Source organism: Coloeus monedula (genome assembly GCF_965178545.1).
Source record: "Coloeus monedula genome assembly, chromosome: 2".
Classification (NCBI taxonomy): domain Eukaryota; kingdom Metazoa; phylum Chordata; class Aves; order Passeriformes; family Corvidae; genus Coloeus; species Coloeus monedula.
This window is the reverse complement of record NC_138782.1, coordinates 18,251,702-18,272,597: the sequence shown is the minus strand read 5'-3', so window position 1 is coordinate 18,272,597 and position 20,896 is coordinate 18,251,702. Positions and strand designations below refer to the sequence as shown.

At 39.2% G+C, this 20,896-nt stretch overlaps 1 protein-coding gene across 1 annotated transcript in view; it reads left to right on the top strand.

Moving 5' to 3' along the window:
* Positions 1-20,896, top strand: part of FBXO11 (F-box protein 11) — a 68,932-nt gene that overhangs the window by 46,630 nt on the left and 1,406 nt on the right. Inside the window, exons 8-22 of the mRNA XM_082302954.1 lie at positions 2,233-2,339; positions 2,432-2,543; positions 7,531-7,637; positions 7,723-7,860; positions 13,807-14,024; positions 14,338-14,423; positions 14,505-14,599; positions 15,656-15,778; positions 15,881-15,966; positions 16,339-16,415; positions 16,531-16,674; positions 17,583-17,693; positions 18,868-18,975; positions 20,259-20,367; positions 20,789-20,887. Of these exons, the coding sequence (XP_082159080.1) occupies positions 2,233-2,339; positions 2,432-2,543; positions 7,531-7,637; positions 7,723-7,860; positions 13,807-14,024; positions 14,338-14,423; positions 14,505-14,599; positions 15,656-15,778; positions 15,881-15,966; positions 16,339-16,415; positions 16,531-16,674; positions 17,583-17,693; positions 18,868-18,975; positions 20,259-20,367; positions 20,789-20,887 (1,720 nt within the window). The remainder of the gene's footprint in view (positions 1-2,232; positions 2,340-2,431; positions 2,544-7,530; positions 7,638-7,722; positions 7,861-13,806; positions 14,025-14,337; positions 14,424-14,504; positions 14,600-15,655; positions 15,779-15,880; positions 15,967-16,338; positions 16,416-16,530; positions 16,675-17,582; positions 17,694-18,867; positions 18,976-20,258; positions 20,368-20,788; positions 20,888-20,896) is intronic.

The window sequence follows — 20,896 nt, the reverse complement described above, 5'->3', positions numbered from 1 at the left end:
CATTCTGCATCTTTGAAATGAAAGCTTTATTTTGGAATGGTTTAGACATTTGTGGTGTAGGTCTTGTAGACTGTAAGATCTAAAAGAGTATATGGTTTTTGCTTGGTACAGTTGGACAGTCACAGCTCCTGTAGAATGTGTAGTGATTTTTTTGTCTTCTAATGCAGTGAAAAGTGAAATCATTTTATTCCTTTTGAGGAATTAAATAATTCTGAGGCAACATCCAGTTAATTTATATTTCTTTAGGCAATCCCTTACTGTAGGCTTTCTGTTCCATTATTTCTAAACAGTCTATACATGGTCCTTAAACTGAGCATGAATTCTGATCCTGGGGAACATGACTCCCTTAGGTTTCAGCAAATTGACTTCTTGGGAGCTGTGTTTTGCTTGATTACAAAATTAGTGGCCCTTTTCTTCCATTTCCGATTCTTATACTGGTTTCTTTTTTCTAAAGTGGCCTGAGCCAAAAGCTAAAATAGAGATACTTCTCTGAAGGATGATTTTGCGAAGATTAAGTAGAACATTGCAGAGAATTTCCTCGGTGCATTTAGAATGAAACTAATGTTTAAGGAAGTCTTCTGTATTTTCCTGGGGAGATCTAAGTGCAGTGATCTTACTGACTGGCATGTTCCATGATGGGCATTCTGGGACCTTGCCAACTCGGAAGTTACTACTTGTTTAGGAACCTGTGGGCTGAGAGGAACGTGTCTGTAGAGAACATGATCCAAGTGCTTTGCAAACAATTCCACAAATGTCTGTTTAATAGTGTTTCAGAGCATCCAGAGTGAAGTGCAATTTTTCTGTGGCACCCTGAGGGAACACAATTCTGATACTGATTTATGGCTTTCATATCCTCCTAGGAGCTCTGTTTATTTCCTGGGTTTGGTTCACCTGCAGTACTGTGGTGCTGTTCCTTTTCATGTGCTGAAATACATGGATTTGTTTATGCCGCTGCATTTGCACCATGGCGAATATATAGAAATGTTACCAAACCACAGAAACATATTTTGCATGGTGACACAACTCCTCATCAAAGCCTCTTCAAGTTGTTATCTAGTATTAAGTGAATAGTGGTGTAGAGGAGAGCCAGACTACCTTAAAATATTTGCAGTTCTGCAGTAATGAAAGCGGAGACTGGGCTTTTAGATAGTGAGAACAAGCTGGATAATACTGTAAATGTTGCTTCATTCTGACTGACATCTTTCTGCCAGAGTGACAAAGAACAGGACATACCACTTGTCTCTACTAATGTCAACAGACAACAGAAAAGGATCTGCCCATGAGGAATCCTGTGTGCAGGCTTTTCAATTAAAATACAGAATTTAGGGCAAATGCCTGCTCATGTTTGTGTTGAGTTGGAAACAGTTTAAAATCTGATAAGTTACCTGCTACAGTACATGGAACTTCCACCTTTGTATTTGGTGTATTGAGGGAAGACTGCTTCTGGCTTGCATGTTTAATGTGCAGGTTTGAATCAGACAAACGATCCTGCTTGTGAATGAGCGTCATTGAATTTATTCCAGGGGGTGGCTGTTGTTAACTCGTGCTCCCTCTGCTGGCTCATGCCATCCCAACGTAAATGTCGCCTGCCTTTGGATTAAGGGTAAAGAATCGACCAGAGCCTCGCTGATAGCACAGGAAATCAAATGGCACATTATGGCATTTTGCAAGTGAACCACTTTACAATCTTCTGTACATACAGCCAGTGGTATAGTTCAATCTAATTCCTTTTTTTCCTGACGAATAATGAGGATATCAGTTCAAAACTCTGAATCCTACATTTGAGAAGTGTGGGGAGGTCACTTGTAGGTCATGGGCAGATTAGCAGATAGTGGTTCATCTCAGTGATGAAATGTATGTTTTTAACATTAATAGAAGGGTTTAGAATACCAAAAGAAATTGTGCTTGGAACAGAGTTAAACTGCCTCTAGCCTAGTATCCGTGTTTAAGCTGTTCATTGTAAGTAGTAGTCCAAACTAGCTCTGCAAAAGAGAAGGCTATTCTCATGGTACTAGATATTACTAAACTGGTGCTAGATTGTCTTACTTAAAGACTAGTTTCTTCGTTGTCTTTGAAACTTCCTTCTTTAAGATTGTTTTGACAGGAAGACTATGTGCCAATAATAGTGTTAATTTTCCTTTGTTGCTTTGAAGAGAATTCTGTAAGTATTTTGAGGATTTTTGTTTTTTTTCAGCAGCATAAACTAAGACTTACTAATTGTTCCCTTTGCAGCACCTGGAAAAGTAGCAGATAAAGTTATAATAGAAAACACTAGAGATTCCACCTTCGTTTTTATGGAGGGTTCTGAAGATGCCTATGTTGGATATATGACAATCAGGGTAAGAATCTCAACCTTAAGAACATCTTTTAAAAAGTTTATTTTAATGCCTGAGCAGTTAAATACAACACTTTTGTTTCCTTCATTTTTCAGTTCAACCCTGATGACAAATCTGCTCAGCACCACAATGCACACCACTGCTTAGAGATTACCGTGAACTGCAGTCCAATTATAGATCACTGTATTATTCGAAGTACTTGTACAGGTTAGTGGGCTTTTTAGTGTTTGAAGGAATACAACAAATTGTGTATGATTACTATTGGCATATTTTTATTTTTTGATGCAGGTATTCAATACAGGTCTGCAAGCCTTAATTGCCTTGGAGCATCACTATTAGAGTGACTTCTTTGTGTCCAAAACCTCTGTGATAATGTGTAGTTGGTCTTCTGTTAGAACCTGTTTGGACTCTTTGGCCAGTTGGTTTGAAACTGAGAAGTGACAGTTCAATAAACATACCTGGGTTTGGTGTATAGTTGCAGCTGGCAGGATGGGGCATTTGAAAAGGTTACACATGGGACTTGTTCATTAGGTTTGTTGTGATAATTCAGTATTGGGATCGATGTCATTAAACAGTCACGAGATGTAACTGCTAAGCTCGGCTCACTTCCAAGTGGAATGATTTGACATACTCAGAGGATGAGTAGCAGCTCTACAGGCAGAAGTGTTGGAAGACTCATTTCACCATCAGAGACAATGAGGAATTGATATTGCCCGATTTGGGAAAGATCAGTAATGTAGGCTCAGGAAGAATGGGTCAGAGTCTGGAAATGAGGAGCTGGATTGCAGTTAGTCACTGGCAGGAAGACATGACAGTTTGCAATCACTAGACACAAGACATGGCAAGTTTAACATCTTTGAACACAGCCAGATGGAGTGGAGTTGGAATGTCAGAAAGAAGAGGTTCTGGAGAATTAAGATAGTGAGTCTTCACATGGAAATGGCCATATGAACTTCCCATTGCCCAGGTCAGCTAGGGAGAGGGAATGGATCTGTGCAGCAGACTGTGCATGGAGATTACTCAGCTCAACATAGAGACAAGGAAAAAGAAAAGAGTTCTTCCAACTAGATATAAAAACTACACTTTTCTGGTACTGCCTGTGAAGAATACTGCAGGGAACCATGATGAGCATGGTGGATGGACTCCTGGTCTGTGCCTTCTAGAGGAAGATGTGCTTTCTTGGAGGTTTTGGGTGATAAAGCACTGCACTTGGTCAAAGCAGTTCTATGCTTTGCAGCTCTGTGTTTTGCATCACCATCTCTTTTATTGGAGACACATCAGCAAATACTTGGAAGTGTTAAAATGAGAAAAGAGGAGCAAAGGACAGTGAGCTGCTTCCAGTGTCCCAGTATCCCAGTGTTAATGCTAATACTGGGAAATTGGAGTATACAAAGAAAAGGTGTTCTGGAACTTGCCATAAAACAATATTGGGGACCCTGAAAACCAGTGAGAGGAATTAGATAAGACCACATTTAGCTAGATTATTAAAGTAGTTTGAAGAGCTGCATGACTTCATATTCAAACATGCTTATAGGTAGGCTACCTTCTGTGAAAGTTGCTTATTAAAATTAAGTTTTGAGTAATTTTTTTCATGATCACTTCCCATTTCTGAGAATTTTGAAGTTTTGCTCCCTCCAAGACTCTGGTTTTCTGAATGTTTACTGTATTGAATTGTTGATTCTCTTCTCCAAAATTAAAATTTCTAGTCAATTTTGGAGGCTGTGTGTAGGCTACACTATCATCACTTACTGATTAAGTTTTATTGGCTTTTTAATCCTACCAAGCCGTACTATAGCCTACTCAGGAAGTACTAAGTTTGTGTAAAAAGGAAGAAAGAATGGCAGTCTGCCAGAAAAGGCATTTACTGTTTCCAGATAATTGACGTCTCTGAAGTATTGATCCATAGGCATTCAAAACCTCTTTCCTAGCACATGCTTGATACCCTTTCTGTAGATCTCCTAATTGCATTAAAGCATATTTCTACATTATGTCATGTGTAAAGTTCTTAATGTTTGTCATATGTAAAGATGGGAGCTGTGTAAGTGCAAGTGAATTAAAGTTGGAGGTTCCTTCTGCCAGTCCAAAGCATCTTTAGAAATATTTTCAAATAAAGTTTCAATGGCAAGATCCTGAGTCTAGAGGTTCTGTTGCATCCATTGTGGAAGAAATCTGTGTTGGTCCTCACCTTGATGGATAAAAGTAGTAGTGGATGGCAATTTTCCTTTTTTTTAAAATTTTAATATTGTTAAAGTGTGTGCAGTCATTATATTCTGAGTAAACCAAGCAAAGCTTAAAACCAATACAACATGTGGTTTGTACTCCAAAAGGACCAATTTCACACAATCAATACTCAAGTCCAGTGAAGTGAGTCACAATAAAGATTGCTTTCATTTAAATTAGCAAAATGTGATAGAGGTATGCTTTTAGAACATCACACTGGGTTCCAAAAATCCATAGCTCCTCAGTCTCACAAAAAGAAAACAGAAAGAGAGGAGTGAAAGCAGTTATAAAACACAAGAAACAAGATGTTGTTAACAGTTAATATAAATAGGAAATTAGGAATTGAAGGAAACTGGGGATCTCCCTCCAAAATAAAAACACACGATCAAAATACCACTTTACTGCCACAAAGAACTTGATAACCAAGACAAGATGCAACATCTGTCTAGAAGCGACAGTGCTTGTGTCTTAATTTGGGGAACAAAGGGAGTTTTAGCAGTGATGCTGATCCATCATAGAATGGAAAAAATTGAATGGCAAAGTGTTGTGTAATTTTTGTTCCATATTTAATGAGAATAGGCAGGAATGATAAATGCCCTCATCCCCTAGAGGGGTAATGAAACATGTTCCACTCTTGACAGTAACTCTGGATGAGGTTAAACAGCTGTAAAAATAGACATTCTAAAATCATGCAGGAGTTTAAAAAGAACTGGCCAGAAAATTCTCTGGCTTCCTTATTGTGTATCAATGGGAACTTGAAACCTCGCTGAGATGGTCTTTGTCCCTGGGGGAGGTGGCAGGGAGGAGACTACACAGGATGAAGGATGGCAGGAGTACTGCCTATTGATCCTGGGTAGAATGATAAGGTATAAATGCAGGGGTTTGGTCCATCAGGAATTTAAAATTTATGATGAATCGAATTAGTGTGTATTTACCGAAAGTTATAATGGTTGCATTACACTGTTGGCATTTTTGATTACTTTCTTTGACCAAAAGAAGGCAGCAGTCCCAGTATAATTACACAGATCCTTGAAAAATGTTTGACTTCAACACATAGTGCCTTAAAATATTAAAGTTCTACAGAATGACCAGAGCACACACCATATAGATGAAAAATAACTTTCAGGATAACTAATGGATTTTTTTTTTTATTGTGGCTGTTTCAAAGATGACTTCTTGACTTGCAGAAAGGAAAAAAGATCCGTATTGATGAGTCCTGTAGACAGTGAGGACTTCATTATAGAGTATTTTAGATACAATATGAATGTAATATAACTACAGTTGTATAAATAAGCAGGAGATGGGTTGCTGTGACCTTTCTGATAGGTGGACTGTCAAGCATCACTCACATTAGTCTGACCAAGTGCAGAGTTATACACACAACTTGCTTTTGTTCCTATTTCTGATAAACCTCTCTCCTGGAAAGCTGGGAAAAGCTTGAAGAGTCACCGTGGATAAACTGCTAAATATGAGCCCTCATGTAGTTGAGTGGCCAAAAGAACTGATGTGATCCTTAGTTACACCTGTGGGAATACTGAGTAGAAGTAGAGAGACTGTGTTAACGCCTCTGCTTAGTCCTGCTTCAAAATGAAGTGCTCCTTTCTGGTGACCATAGCAACATGCTGGAAAATTTAGAAACTGTTCAATGAAAAGTCATATAAGGTAAAGCAGAAAAATTCAGTTGTAGTGAAAAGCACAGTGACTGCAATTTGTTACTTTATCAGGGAGAAAGCTGAAGGAGCAAATTGCTTGCACTTGAACACATGTGTGCGTTGGGTATGGCATACACCGGTGTAAAGAGAACGGGTAACTGGGTGCCAAAGCTGGAGAAATTCAGATGAGCAATTAAAGTGTAAATTAAAAGGGCAGCAGCTCTCTAGCCAGCTAACAAGCTTTATACTGGTTTCTCAGTTGCTGGAAATCATCAAGTTATCAAAATTAAATATGTTTCTATGAGATATGTGCTGAAGTTCCTGCTGCTAGAACTGAAGCAGGACTTAATTCAGGGAATTAGTATAACCTGTATTATTCATGAGGCCAGACTAGACAATCAAAATAATTTCTTTAGGAATTAAAAAAAAATAAGCTCTCTGTAAATGAGTCTGTGAATTATTTAAGCATAGTCTTTGTGGAACTTTGCTAGAAAGATACATGAAAACTGACTAACAGAGCAGGTACTGGCTTGCTTATTTAGTGATGTTTAATTGTGGGGAATGTGTGTTATGTAGGCCAGGTTCCCTGAGACAAGCTCTTACCTTTCAGAAATCACTGTTGATTTTAGTGGCTGTGGAATTTCATGTTGTCATAACTTCCTGGAGTTCAGGGAATTGAGCTGATCTGCTGAAATCCTGAGCAGTTTGAGTCCTAGTTTCCTGGAAAATATGTGTTTTCTGGGTTATGGTATGGTAGCTGATCATTCAAGGGGCTTTGTAATTCAGCTGGGAAGAGACCTGTTGGTTTCTGATGTTTAGTTCTGTACTTGAGATTGTGCATTTGTGTCCTGCTCAACATTGGGTAGACAGTGTGTCTTTGTATGCTACAAAATTACTGTTTGGCCTCTTTGAAGTACTGAGTTGTGAAACTTCAAAAGGGAAGTAAAACAAGGCAGTAATTAGCAGAGAATTTTGTTAGATTTCTGTTGTCCTCTGCTGTGAACAGTCAGTATACAGTGGGCCTAATGCAGGGAAATAAATGAGTGAGAACTTTCATAAGCATGAATTATTATATAAACCGTTGTCCTGGCAGCTGTTTAACCTTGGCAGGGTGATTTTAAAGCGACTCCTACAGTGGTTCTTGCATCTGCAAAATGATGACTTAATGTTTTTCTGCCAGTGGCTTGCAATGCTTTGGCTCTGTGCATGCCAGATCTTTTTTAAATATCAGTTCACACTAACTTTTCTTGCGAAAGCACTGCCAGACTATTTATAAATACACTATGCTTTGGAGCTATGGTAACTGTACTGTTTTCTTCCAGTTGGCTCTGCAGTATGTGTTAGTGGCCAGGGAGCTTGTCCTACTATTAAACACTGTAACATCAGCGACTGTGAAAACGTTGGACTTTATATTACAGACCATGCACAGGTAATTTTCCATATTAATTTCTTTATGTCGATAAAATTGTTTACTGTTCTTGATTCTTGTCTTAATTTATGTTTTTATTTCCCAGGGAATATATGAGGACAATGAGATATCCAATAATGCGTTAGCAGGAATTTGGGTTAAAAACCACGGAAATCCCATTATCAGACGGAATCACATTCACCACGGACGTGATGTTGGCGTTTTCACTTTTGACCATGGCATGGTAACCTACATGTTTTCTTTTGAAGAAAGAAATACAGATGTTGTAGAACTAAAGTCTTCAATTTTTGCCTGTGATTGGAGAAATGTTTTTTTTAAAAAGCGTGCATTTACTCCTGAACAGATACTTTAAAATATGCCTACTGCTGTTCTCTTGCTCTTAGGTGGGAGATTTCACTTTAAAGACAATTTAGGTGAAAGAGGTTTAAGCAAGTTTTTTGCAATTGATTGGCATCCTGTTACATTGTATTATGTTGCAGTGACAAAATACCTCTTGAAATAGGATGTAAATGGTAGGCTTACATTATTCTTCATTCTTTTCCCTTTGAAACGGAACAAGAAATAAGGTGCTGGATGATTTAGAAATGAAAAAAAATGCTCTGTGGAGACTTAGCCTTCCTTTAATGTTAAAACTCTGAAACAGGGTATGTATACCTTCTCTGGGAAGAGGACTTTTGTAGCCGGGAATTAGTTGTGGAATTTTAACACAGAATTTCATATCAGAATTGAGGCCTCCTTTCATAAATATGTTTACTTGTGTGGGGTGAAGGTGATAACTTCTAATTACATGTAAAGTAGTGAACAATGAGATTCATAGCCCTTGAAATAAACAGAATAGGTTTTTGTCACTAAAATAAAAGGTAATTTGCTGATTTGTTTTAGGAAAATATTCTGCGTGTCTTCCAAAGAGTGCCAGATCATTGTTTTTCCTGCTTGAATGACAAAGTTGCAATTCCCCACGCCCAGATGGCAAAACAAGCAGTTTTCTTTTAGTCACTCTTAAAATGGCAGATTTCTAAGAGTGCTTTCCACTGGGTATGAAAGCTCTTGATCCCCAGATGTAAGAAATCAGGAAAGGGAAGGCAAGAGGCCTCCTGGGTTGAGACTAAAGGGCAAGAAGGAAATGCACAGGCAGAGGAAGCAGGAACAGATGACCTGGGAAAAGTCCAGAGACACCGTCCAATTGTGTAGTGATGGGGTCAGGAAGGCCAGGGCGTGGATGGAGCTGAACTTGGCAAGGCACACAAGGAATGACTGGGAAGGATTCTACAGGTATGTCTTTCAGAAAAGGAATGTCAAAAAGAGCAGCCCCTCATGCCCCCCAAAATGAGCAACACTGGTAACAAAAGATGAGGAGAAGGCTGAGGTACTCAACAACATTTTGCCTCAGTTTTTAGTGGCAGTCTGTCTTCCCACACCTCTTGAGTGGATGGACCTCAAAGCAGGGACTGTGGGAGCAAAGTCACTCACACTGTAAGAGAAGATCAGGTTTGTGACTGCCTGAGGAACCTGAATGCACATAAGTCTATGGGGCCCAGTGAGATGCATCCCAGAGTCCTGAGGGAACTGGCTGATGTAGGTGCCAAGCCACTCTCCATGACATTGGGAAAGTCATGGCAGTCAGGTGAAGTCCCTGGTGACTGGAAAAGGGAAACATTGCACCCATTTTTAATAAAGGGTAGAAAGGAGGACCCTGGCAGGTACCAACCTGTCAGCCTCACTTCCATGCCTGGAAAGGTCATGGCACAGCTTCACCAAGGACAGGTCCTGCCTGACGAACCCAGTGACCATCTGTGATGGAGTGACTGCAGCAGTGGAGAAAGGAAGGGCTATGGATGTCATTCATGTGGACTCCTGTAAGGCCTTGACACATTGCTGTACAACATCCTTTTCTCTAAACTGGAGAGAAGTGGATTTGATGCAGGGATGAGGAATTGGTTGGATAGTTCCATCCAGAGGGTAGATGCCAGTGGCTAAATCATGTCCCTCAGTGGTCTGTACTGGGACCAGTACCATTCATCAGTGATAGAGACAGTGGGATCAAGTGCTCTCTCAGCAAGTTCTAACCCAGACCTATTCAGGTTTTTGAGAGTTGGCAGACTGGAAATAGCATTAACAGGAAATCCACTATGGATAGAAACTAGTGAGGCCTTTCTCCTTTTTTGCCCAGGTTGCTGGGGAGGCAGGGATAAAGGACCAAGGCAGTGCTAGTGGTAGCTGTTGGATTTGTGGTTTTCTGGTTTCAGTGGAAGGCAAACAGGTCACGGAGTGCTGCCATTTTTGCTGCTGGCATAAAGTCTTGTGAGTGGAAGGTGAAATATGGTGGGATTCTGCTGGTAGGTGCCTCTTGTCCACTCTAATAGTTAGATCCTAAGGACCATATTTGTTCTGTGTTGGGCAAGATTGTACCAGCTGAGAATGCCCTGCTGGCAGCTGCCTTCTGATGGATGGCTTTACATCATTTTCTGTTCTCTAGAGATGATGTTGTTTGGCTGGTTTGCAAAGAGTGGTGGCAGATGTCTTTGGTTTATATTATCTCATTGTTTGGACTGCATTAAGCTGTAGTAACATATTGTGCAAACACTTCTAATCCGCTTCACTGGGTCCATATATCTGTACATCCTTTCAAGACTTAAACATACTTGGAAACAGGGGATGAAGTGATTTCAGCTATTAAAAAAAATGGTAAAGGAAAGTGCTTCAGTAACTCCTGCAGGGGATGTGTCTGTGTGTAGGCTTGAGGGTTAATTGGAAAGTCTGGGTAGGAGCTGCTTCTTGTTTAAGTACTGAAGTATAAATATTAAATACATGAGCACTGAAATATTTAAAAAAGTTAAAAAGTCAGGCTGAATTCACTTGATTAATTTTAAATAAAAGTGTATTTGATCTATTTTCTGAAACGCCTGTTTCAGAGCTGTGATCAGTGTGGTATCACAAGCAAAGTGGAATAGAAATAAATGTTTCTCTTTTGTTTAAGGGAAACAGTAGCACATTAAAGAGAATGTGTGAATAGCGTCTATCTCAGCTGCAAATATTACTGAAGTATTTCATAAACTCCTTTGAAAGATTCAGTGCCCTCATGTCTTCAAAGTCTGCTTTGGCAGCACCTTCTATCTTTGCATCATGTCTAGTGATAGAGTCAATGAAATTACATCATTGGCAATGTTTATATGCTCGTTAAGTGACAGTGACGTGGTATCCTTCAGATACCAATCCTATATATGTAAACAAATTAATGGATTTTCTATGTTTGCTTCTCTCACTTCTTTTCTGTTACTTTCTGTAATTTTTTTTTATATTGTTTCTGACTGTGAAGTGGGATAAGTACATTCCAGTGCTGAATTCCTACCCTACACATTCTTTTCCCGTGGGCTTCTGTGCTGGAATGCTGTCTCCAAATGGTTCAAGAGTGCTTTGTTTTTCACTTTCATGTTCTCAGATTGTTCTTTGTGTTTTGATACTTGTAGAAACTTAACCTCTTTTTTTAAACTGGCAATATCCTGACATTTGCCTTGGTGCTGTGACAAATGTTTAACAAGCTGGCATTAAAAATGCAGCGTGGCATTGGCAGCCCTGGGTGCCTTACCCTGACCTGTCAGGTGCCTGAGATGAGTTACCAGGCATCTGTCATAAATTGTATTTTGTAGTTCTATGCAAACAACAGAGAAGTTCCAATTTAATGTAAGAATAAGCATAATTTTACAGTTGAAAGCTGAGCTCTTGGCAAAACCGTATTAATTTTCGTTGCTCCCAAATGAGAAGCTTGGGGGGTTTCTTTCTGATGAAATAAAAGTGTAGCAGCATGTGTCTAAGTTGGGTGATCATGCCTAGTTTACAGCTCAGTCTTCTAGATACTACAAATCATATAATTTTAAAGAAATGGGTATATAAATCCAAAAGAAAATTAGGCATATGCCAGTTTCTATACAGACTACATTAAAAATTCAATTTGCCTTTTGCTGTGCATAAAAATAAAGGGTTTGTTTTGCATCTTGGATGTGATTTTCATCATATGTTGCATTTGAATTTTCATAAAATGCACTAACTCTCAAATAAGGACCCTTTCAGGGTTTGGAAAGCAAATTTTTATAAGCATAAGTAGTTACTCTTTTTTCTCTCTTGGTTTCCTGTTGTCTTTTTTTTTTTAATTTTGGTTTTTTTTCTACCCTATTGGGGACACCAGATTCAATAAATATTTAGGAAATGTTAAATCTTACACAATTATATCTTTTTTTTTTAATACACGTGTTGTTCAAACAGTAACATGAAATGCGTCTGTGTTTCTGTAATGTTGTGATCTTCAAAACAGAGAAAGAAAAAAAAGCCCTTTTAGAAATAAAGAGGGGAAAAATCTTCTGAGAAGAAAAGCAGCGCCAAAATCTCATCAGATAAAAGTTTTGACTCTAAAGCATTTCAAAGCAGTGTTTGTTAGACTAGACAACATGCAGAAAGAAAAAATAACCATCCAAGTTCAATTACTGAGTTAGTCTTGATGTAAAAAGTCTTCTGAGTTTTTCCCTCTGTGCAGGGTCCCATCTTTGTGATCACATCTTTTTCTGTACAGTGTGTGCCAGGTGGGAACATCAGCGTTATCATTGCTGTGGTGTTTGTTTCTTACTCCTTTGCCTGCCCAGATCTTACCAGGCTGTAGCAGTGTTCTTGCCCGCACAAACTGTCACTGTAGCTGTTATTTTGTGTCCACAGCTAATGCTTTGCCTGGAATTGTAAATAAATTTGATGTACAGACCTGCTTTTTTAATATTTAGGATTTTCAAGCAGAAAGCTACTTGGTATTTTTGTGTAAGATAGTAATACTTTTTCCACATGCATCCCTTATTCCTTCTTCCTTATTAATCATAGGGGCCTCTTTTCCCTTAGCAATCCTGGCACTGTCTGGTGCCAGGTGCTGTGTCCTCCAGGTTCTTCTTCAGTTAGCTGTTGAACTGTAACCAGAAACCCCCACAAAGCCCAAGTCAGATACCCAGCACACTTAAAAACCATTCTTAGAAGGAGGTGGAGGCAATGGAAGGCTTGAAGTCCCTCTGTGCAGAGGAGGGATGTTGACCTTCTTGGCCTCAATAGCTGCCTGGCAGAGTCTCCCAAAAGGATCAGGGCTTGAGCTGCCAAACAGCTGGACAGAGCTTAAGGGTTGGGCAGCTTGAGTGTGCTGAGAGACAGAAGTGATGAGATGCTTCCTCTCTTTCAATTTAGTTTTTCTTCTGGCTGGGCAAAATGGATGTGAAATACCATTAAAGTTCACCTTAAGAATAGGATGACTTGGAATATTAAAATCTTCTAGGACTGTGTCAAGAAAATGCTGTGAAAGAGCTGACACAATTAATTGGCAAGGCCCTGGAATGAAGTAGAATCAGAGAAATCATTGGGCAGGGAACAACTATTTTGCCAGGTGAATTTTCAGATGGGCCAATTCATGGTTGGTGTGGAAGGAGTGTGCCTGGGATGGCTTTGTGCAGTGGCCTTTTTTTTCCCTGCCCATAGCAATGCTGTTCATAATGCTCTTGTTTAAATACAGTTGTGTTGTGGGCCTGCTGCTACTGTTACAGTGTCTAAGTGTACACCTTTTTAAAAAAGGGAAAAAGGAAAAAATTGTACTACTTGGCCACTCAGACCAATCCAACTCTGGAAAAATTACTGAACTCCCACATTCGTATAATTTATTTCGATCAGTTGTTTCAAAGAAATTTAGCACACTTCTTCCTAAAGAAATGGTATTTTTGCCAAATGTATATAGTTCCTGGTCTGAAAACAAGTAGGTAGTTTTCTCCTTAGCACTGTCTTTTCTGTGTTGGGCCTGTGGGCTTTCTGGCCTTAGAAAGGAGTCTGATCCTTAGGAGCTGCTGAGGAAACCTGATACTGAGTCCTATTTAATGTGCTATATCTAGAGTTGCCATTTTTTCGTGGTATTTCTTGAGTAGTCATAAATAGCGATGAAAACACAGTTGTCTTTGAAACAGTATTTTATTTTTGGAAAAATGAAATTATATAGTGTCAGGAGTTGTTTTAATTAGCTATATAAGTACTTACATGTTGTCAATTTTGGTACAGTTTCCTTTTAAATGAGGGTTGTATTTAAAGGGAAGGGAGGGGAGGGAATAACCGTCATTTAAAAAAGGACTTTTACAGGAAACTGCATGTTTTATGTCTTCAGGGTTATTTTGAAAGCTGCAACATCCATAGAAACAGGATAGCAGGCTTTGAAGTGAAAGCATATGCCAACCCAACAGTGGTGCGTTGTGAAATCCATCACGGCCAGACTGGAGGAATCTATGTGCATGAAAAAGGAAGAGGACAGTTCATAGAGAACAAAATCTATGCAAACAATTTTGCAGGTGTTTGGATTACCTCAAACAGTGACCCAACAATAAGGTATCCTTTTGCTCACTGATATTTTACTGCATAGAGGAAGAAGAGATTTAATGGGGATAGGATTAGTGCACTTTAATTTAATTCATGAGGAGCTGTAAATACTCCTGTATATGTAGAAATGAAATTGTCTGTGTTCAGTTGAACTGCATTTTTAATTTGTGTGTACACTTAGAGGTAGGTCTTTCTCAAAGCAGCAGAACATAAGTTCTTTATTTTAAATCTGAATGGTGTACAGTCCTGGCCACTACATACATATGTAGTGTTGTACAGTGTATTAGAATCACTTCACAATGTGGATTCTTTTCTTTCTTAGGGGCAATGCAATTTTTAATGGGAATCAAGGTGGTGTTTATATCTTTGGTGATGGAAGAGGCCTTATTGAAGGAAATGACATTTATGGTAAGCTGATTTGCTTGCTGCATATTGATTTCTGAGAAAAATGAATGTGTAAGTTGTATTAAATAACACTTTTGTTGACAGGTAATGCATTAGCAGGAATACAGATTCGAACAAACAGCTGTCCCATCGTTCGACACAACAAGATTCATGATGGTCAACACGGAGGAATTTATGTAGTAAGTGCAGCCTACAGACAGGCACAAACTTGTGTTCTGTTTTAGAAATGTTGGGAAAAAGTACCCTGTGTGAAATGTTTGTCCTTACAGTGCTTGAGTTCCTTAAATTATAAACCATGTTCATGGTAAGAGACTGAAGCTGGTGCTGCTATTTAAAAGATGAAGGCTTTTATGAACGCCGCTAAATTATTCCTGTTACAGAGTAAAATATTTAAAATGGGATAGATTACAGAATTTCATCATTGCTTGGTTGAAAGCTTTGTGAAAAGGCTTAGTTTTCATAGTAGTATGTCATCACTTTAAAAAAAAAAGTCTTCTCAGCTCTTTTGGAGTGTAATGTGTTTACCACTAACCTCAGAGAAGATTTTTTTCCTACTGCCTTCAGGATGATAGAAATTGGAATTGTTGTATTGAAAAAGTGGGGCATAAAGCACAATTCCCAATGTGTGCAAGGGCTCTGCTAACTGAACTGAAAGAGATGTCAGGTTCCCTTAAGCAATACCAGATTTTGAGAAATATGTGTCTGTCTTTCTGCCAAAGGTTACCTAAGGTCCAGCTAACGCTGCAAGTGTGCAGCTTCATCTCTTCATTGAGTAAATTTAACCAGCTTCTTCCCCTGACTTAGAAAGCTGTTGTTTGTCCTCTGAGCCCAGACATGTGGTAGGGATGGTGACCTTCAGAGCCATGCCAGCTTTTTGTCCAGCGGGGGGACGTGGCTGGGTGTAGGTTTAAGAACCATGAGCCAGGGCTTTCATGTGAGTGCACAGCACTGGGGAGGCACCTGTCCTACCAACAGCCAGCAGACATTTGCAAATACCACTGCAGAGCCTTGAAACAGAATGATTTAGATGCAGGGTGTTCTTTGTTTCGTGGCAAACATTCAAAATCATGATACACTGTTATTTAAAAAAAAAAAAAGTGAAAAAACTTACTCAAAATGGAAAGTAATTACTTTGCTATGGTAGAGAAGCCAGAGGTGGGAGGGATGGGTACAGCAGGAGAAAGAGTATTGGTGATTAGCAGGTTTTCTTAACTCTTAAACCGTCTTGTATTTAGCATGAAAAAGGACAAGGTGTGATTGAGGAAAACGAAGTTTACAGCAATACATTGGCTGGAGTCTGGGTGACAACAGGGAGCACTCCAGTCTTGAGGAGAAACAGAATACACAGTGGGAAACAAGTGAGTTTTGCTCTGTGGTTACAAGGGGGCCACAGAAAAGAAAGTCTTGTGGTTTTATGCCTCATTACTTTGGAACTAATAATATAATTCTTGATGTGTTAGGTTGGAGTTTATTTTTATGACAATGGACATGGCGTGTTAGAAGACAATGACATCTATAATCACATGTACTCAGGGGTTCAGATAAGGTAACATTTATTCTGATTTTATGCCAAAACAGACGTAGCTTGTTATGTGCTCTATTGTGTCTTTTTAGCTGTTCTTGTCAGTTTGTTTATAAAAATAACTTTTTTTGAAATCCAATATGTCTGAATACCCTCTGCTTTAACCTACAAGAAAGTTACCACAAATACAGCCTGGGTATTGACTGGAATGTGTGGCTCTTGAAGTCTGTAAAGATACTGCATGTTTGGAAAGAACCATATTTTACTAAGATTTTTAAGCAGTGAGATCCATGGGGCACTTCTTTAGAGGTGTTTGAGATGTTTGGCCTTGGGATGTAGTAAATGACTTATTTTTAATGACTTTAAAATTACTTCTTTGCCTACATTTCACTCTAGAACTGGAAGCAACCCCAAAATTAGACGCAACAAGATCTGGGGTGGTCAGAATGGTGGTATTCTGGTCTATAATTCTGGTAGGTTTGGTTTTTATGTTTATCCCGAATTGTTTGTGTTCTGTGGTGTTATATTATCTTCTCATTTATTATACTTTTTGATTTTATTTTTTTTCCACCCTTCCTTCAATTTTAGGGCTTGGATTTATAGAAGACAATGAAATTTTTGATAATGCCATGGCTGGTGTATGGATTAAAACAGACAGTAATCCTACATTAAGAAGAAATAAAATCCATGATGGAAGAGATGGAGGCATCTGTATATTTAATGGGGGAAGAGGTAGCTTTTTCCCTTACTGTTTTACACTGAATATTCTGGATAAGAGTTAAATTTCAGTTTAAGCAGTGTTCTTTTTGAAGTGCTCTTTAGAAACACAGCTCATGTCTTCTGAAGTGATAAAATAGTTATCGCGAACATACCCTAATGCTTTTTAGCCTTAATTACATTAGTAATACTGCAATCTGTGGGAGGCCGAGAGGTAATTAATCTCATCCAAGATAACTGTTAGATTGCTGCTTAGGACAGTCCTTTTATCCCATTTGCTTTTGTAAGCTTTGCCAGTTGACTGAAACACAGTATTGAATTCAAGTCATGTAGCCAAAATCATGCTCGTGAGTAGTTCAGGTTCTGCCAGTGTCCAAGATTCAGGGGGAAAAACCCACAGATCTTTAAGGAATCTTTTGTTCACTTGTAAATGTAGAAGTGGTCCCTGTCTGAAATCCCCGGACTGTTGTGTGTCCTAATACCAGCTTCTGATACTCTGCAGATAATCACTTGCTCTAAGTGAGCTTTAAGTCAGTGTTTTAAAGTAATCCTGTCCTGCTGTAACAATAAAATGCAAGTGAAGCTTGGCTTTGACAATCCGCTCATTTTAGAAGACAAGAACAGAGAGGTGTTATAAAAACTTAAGAAAAATTTGGAAAGCAGAAAGACTTAGTTTTCTGCAGTGGTGCCTATGATCCCAAATTCCATGCTGTGTACTGAAAAAATGCACTTCCAAAATTATACACTGAGAATTACTTCAAACTGGTATCACTGATGTCAGTGCTGTTGGTGCATATTCTCCAAATGAAAGGAGTTATTAGGAGGATTATGACACGTAAGATCCTTTGAAAACATTTCACAGAAAGGTTACAGGTCAGAAAATGTTCCCAAGCTCAAATGTCACATTTGTTGGTCTGTCATAGGTCTTCTGGAAGAGAATGATATCTTCAGGAATGCTCAAGCTGGTGTTCTTATCAGCACCAATAGCCACCCTGTGCTAAGGAAAAACCGAATATTCGATGGATTTGCTGCAGGTTTGTGCTGTTTAAATCAAATTTGGAAGCTTGGAGTGAGCTCTTCACAAAGCTTACTCTGAGTTTTCTTCCCCCATGGTATTTAGACGTTTTAAAAGAGACTGGGATATCCTTCAGTGTATACTAAAAGTCACTTGAGAATTCAGAATTGTAGTCAGGGTATATTTACAGCAATCTTGGAATTACAGCATGTTGGGAGATGACACGTACTCTTGTCTTCTTTTTTTTTCTATGAAATACTTTCCATTATTTTATTTTAGAAGCAATTGGTAAAGTTGTCTACAACATATTCGTAGTTGATGTGCTGGATGGTGGTATGAATATCTTATCACTGCTTTAAAACCTAGGAAACAGAGCAAATACACATTTTAAAGACATTTGAATTGCATCTCAAGTTCAACTTTCTCACTCCACAAAGTTGAAGAACTATAAAAATGAGCGTTCCTTGCTCTAAAAGAGATGAAAAATGTTTAACAGTGATTTTTTGCAATTTTACTGTTTAATCATCACAGTTTCATACGTCTTGCATTCCATTCCATTTCAACTAAAATTGCATTCTTGAGTTTTCTCCCATCTTTCTTTCAGAAGAACCAAGTTTTCTGAGAAGAACCTCTAAAGGTGTTGTTTCAGTGTGGTGGGGGGGAAGGATAGGTTGCTGTCAAGAGCAGTCCTGGACAAATGACTTGGAAGACACGGGTTACTGATAAAAGCTAAGAATTAAAGAAATGAATTTTAGGTGCCCATCTTGAGAACTTTTTTTAAAAGATATTTTAAAAAGGGTAAGGTATGTGCACAAGAACTTTCAAATGTACATGAAGATGACAGCTCTAAGAACCCAAAAATCATATCCCCTTTGAAAATGTACATGATCATAGTACCATTATATTATCAGTTAAACTAGTAGTGTGTTGTTCCTCCCAGAAACCATGCATGCCAGCTGTAGCTCTTTGAAAGGATTCAACAGCAGCACTTGAACCTTAGTTTGGTAACAAATTACAGTGCAGTTTTGTAGCTGTGTCATTTGCCTTTCTTCCCCTTGAGTTTATGATGGCTTAAAAAAACCACCAACCAACCAACCAAGCTGTAGATCACGAGAGAGGTACCAGTGCACAACCACCAGGGATTTAACTTTGCCGCTCTTTTTTCTCCCCTTTGTTCCCCTGACCCACTAAAGGTATTGAAATAACAAATCATGCGACTGCAACATTAGAAGGCAATCAGATTTTCAACAACCGCTTTGGAGGTTTATTTCTAGCATCTGGTGTCAATGTCACGATGAAAGGTGAGCCCGAGTCCTCCTGGCTTGTGTTTGGTCATTTGTTTGGTGCTGGGTCTTGGGTTTATCGTACCCTTTGGGGCTCACAGTTGGTACCACCTTAGGCTGAGTTGTGACTAAGGTTCAGGTGAAGGTAATGAGCCACATTAAGCTGTGTTAAGATTTTTAGACAGACACTTTCAAAGGTAGCTTAAGGCTTTGCTGTCATATTAAAACTGTGATAAGCTCTTCTCTCAAAATCACTTCTGAACTGGTTCCTGATCTTTGGCCATCTCACACTTCTGAGTTAGTACAATGGAAAGTCTTTTTCTTGCATATCCAAAAACAAGTACCCAGTAAAGAAACATGCCTCACTTGGCTTTTAGGATCTAAAAGCATGAATACTCACAATCCCAAAACACTTTTTTCAGAAAATATGAACAGTTTACGTACATAAAATTCTCTTGTATGGTGGGGAAGTGTGCATGAGACAGGAGCCTCTTGGACGAGATAGGAATGATGGTTTGAATGCCAGACAGCTCCAGGAAGTTGTTCTAGAAGAAAAAGATTCCGTTTGGAGGATTTTTACATACTTGCCTGTGTCTGTTAAACCTTTTCCTGTGGATGCTTTGCACCCCTTAAAACACAAGCTCTGGCTCTCTGCTTCCCAGCTCCTGGGCTTCCTGATGGCATCAGTCAGTGCTGTGATACTGCTGGGAGCGGGCAAAACTTTTTGAGGTGCACTTTGGTACTAGATGGAAGATCAGGTAGTTGAGTAACAGAGCAGATTATCAAATTCACTGTACCTTGGACACATCTTTGAAGTACTAGAGCTGGTCAGACCTAATTTCCACTTCCACTGTGTTGGAAAGTACCTTATTCCTAAACGTTCCTGAGGAAAGAGCCATCCTTTTCCTCTTTCTAAGGGATGTGTAAAAGGCCTTACACTAAATGAGAGGCTTTCAAACATTGGGTTTCAAGCTCCTCAGCAGAAAACCTAAGCCTGCTAGGAAGGCTTGTGTGTCTCTAAGCATTTATTAACAGCTCAGTTCGTAAAGAGTATTCAAATAGAGGCTATCAGGTATTTTATGCCTCATGTGCAAAGAGGAACAAGTGTTGCTTGCTTCAGGAGTGCATGGCACTCTGGGCATGTGGGCATGGAGGATTTTGTATACTTAAATGCCAGAACTGAAATGTAGGTATAGGACTAACTGTTCCTAATGGGCCCTTTGCTTCAATGCCTCAAGCAAAAAAAAAAAGGTCATTGATCCAGCTGTGATTAGTTCTGGATTTTTTTTTCCCCCCAACAGATAACAAAATAATGAACAATCAAGATGCCATAGAGAAAGCTGTCAGTAGAGGCCAGTGTTTATATAAGATCTCAAGCTATACCAGCTACCCGATGCATGACTTCTACAGGTAACAGGTTCTTTCCCATCGCCTAGAGTAAGGCTTTCCAATAAACCCAATTTCTCTTCCAGCAAGGCCCCTACAACAGTTGCTGGGTGTCAGTGAATACACAAATGTGTGCTCTCTCTCAGCTGCAACAGAAGAGGACTAAACAAGTTCCCATTGTCTGGAATTAACTGTGGGGCTGAGGAAAACAGATTGTTTCTGTAAACCTGAGCCCAAGGGGTTGCACAGCACAACTGTATTTGCTACACAAGTAACAAAAAAGTGTGCTGTGAAATCCAAGTTCATGTAAAACTCTCAAACTTTACAGTCCTGTGTACCCTCTTCCCTTTAATGCATAGAATTCTGCTCCTCCACCCTCCCGGAGCACTTCCCTTGAGAGCTGCTCAGGTTTTGGTACTGCCTAATGTGCTGTTTTTCCCTCCAGATGTCACACCTGCAACACCACAGACCGTAACGCCATCTGTGTGAACTGCATCAAGAAGTGCCATCAAGGACACGACGTAGAATTCATTAGACATGATAGGTACGTTTC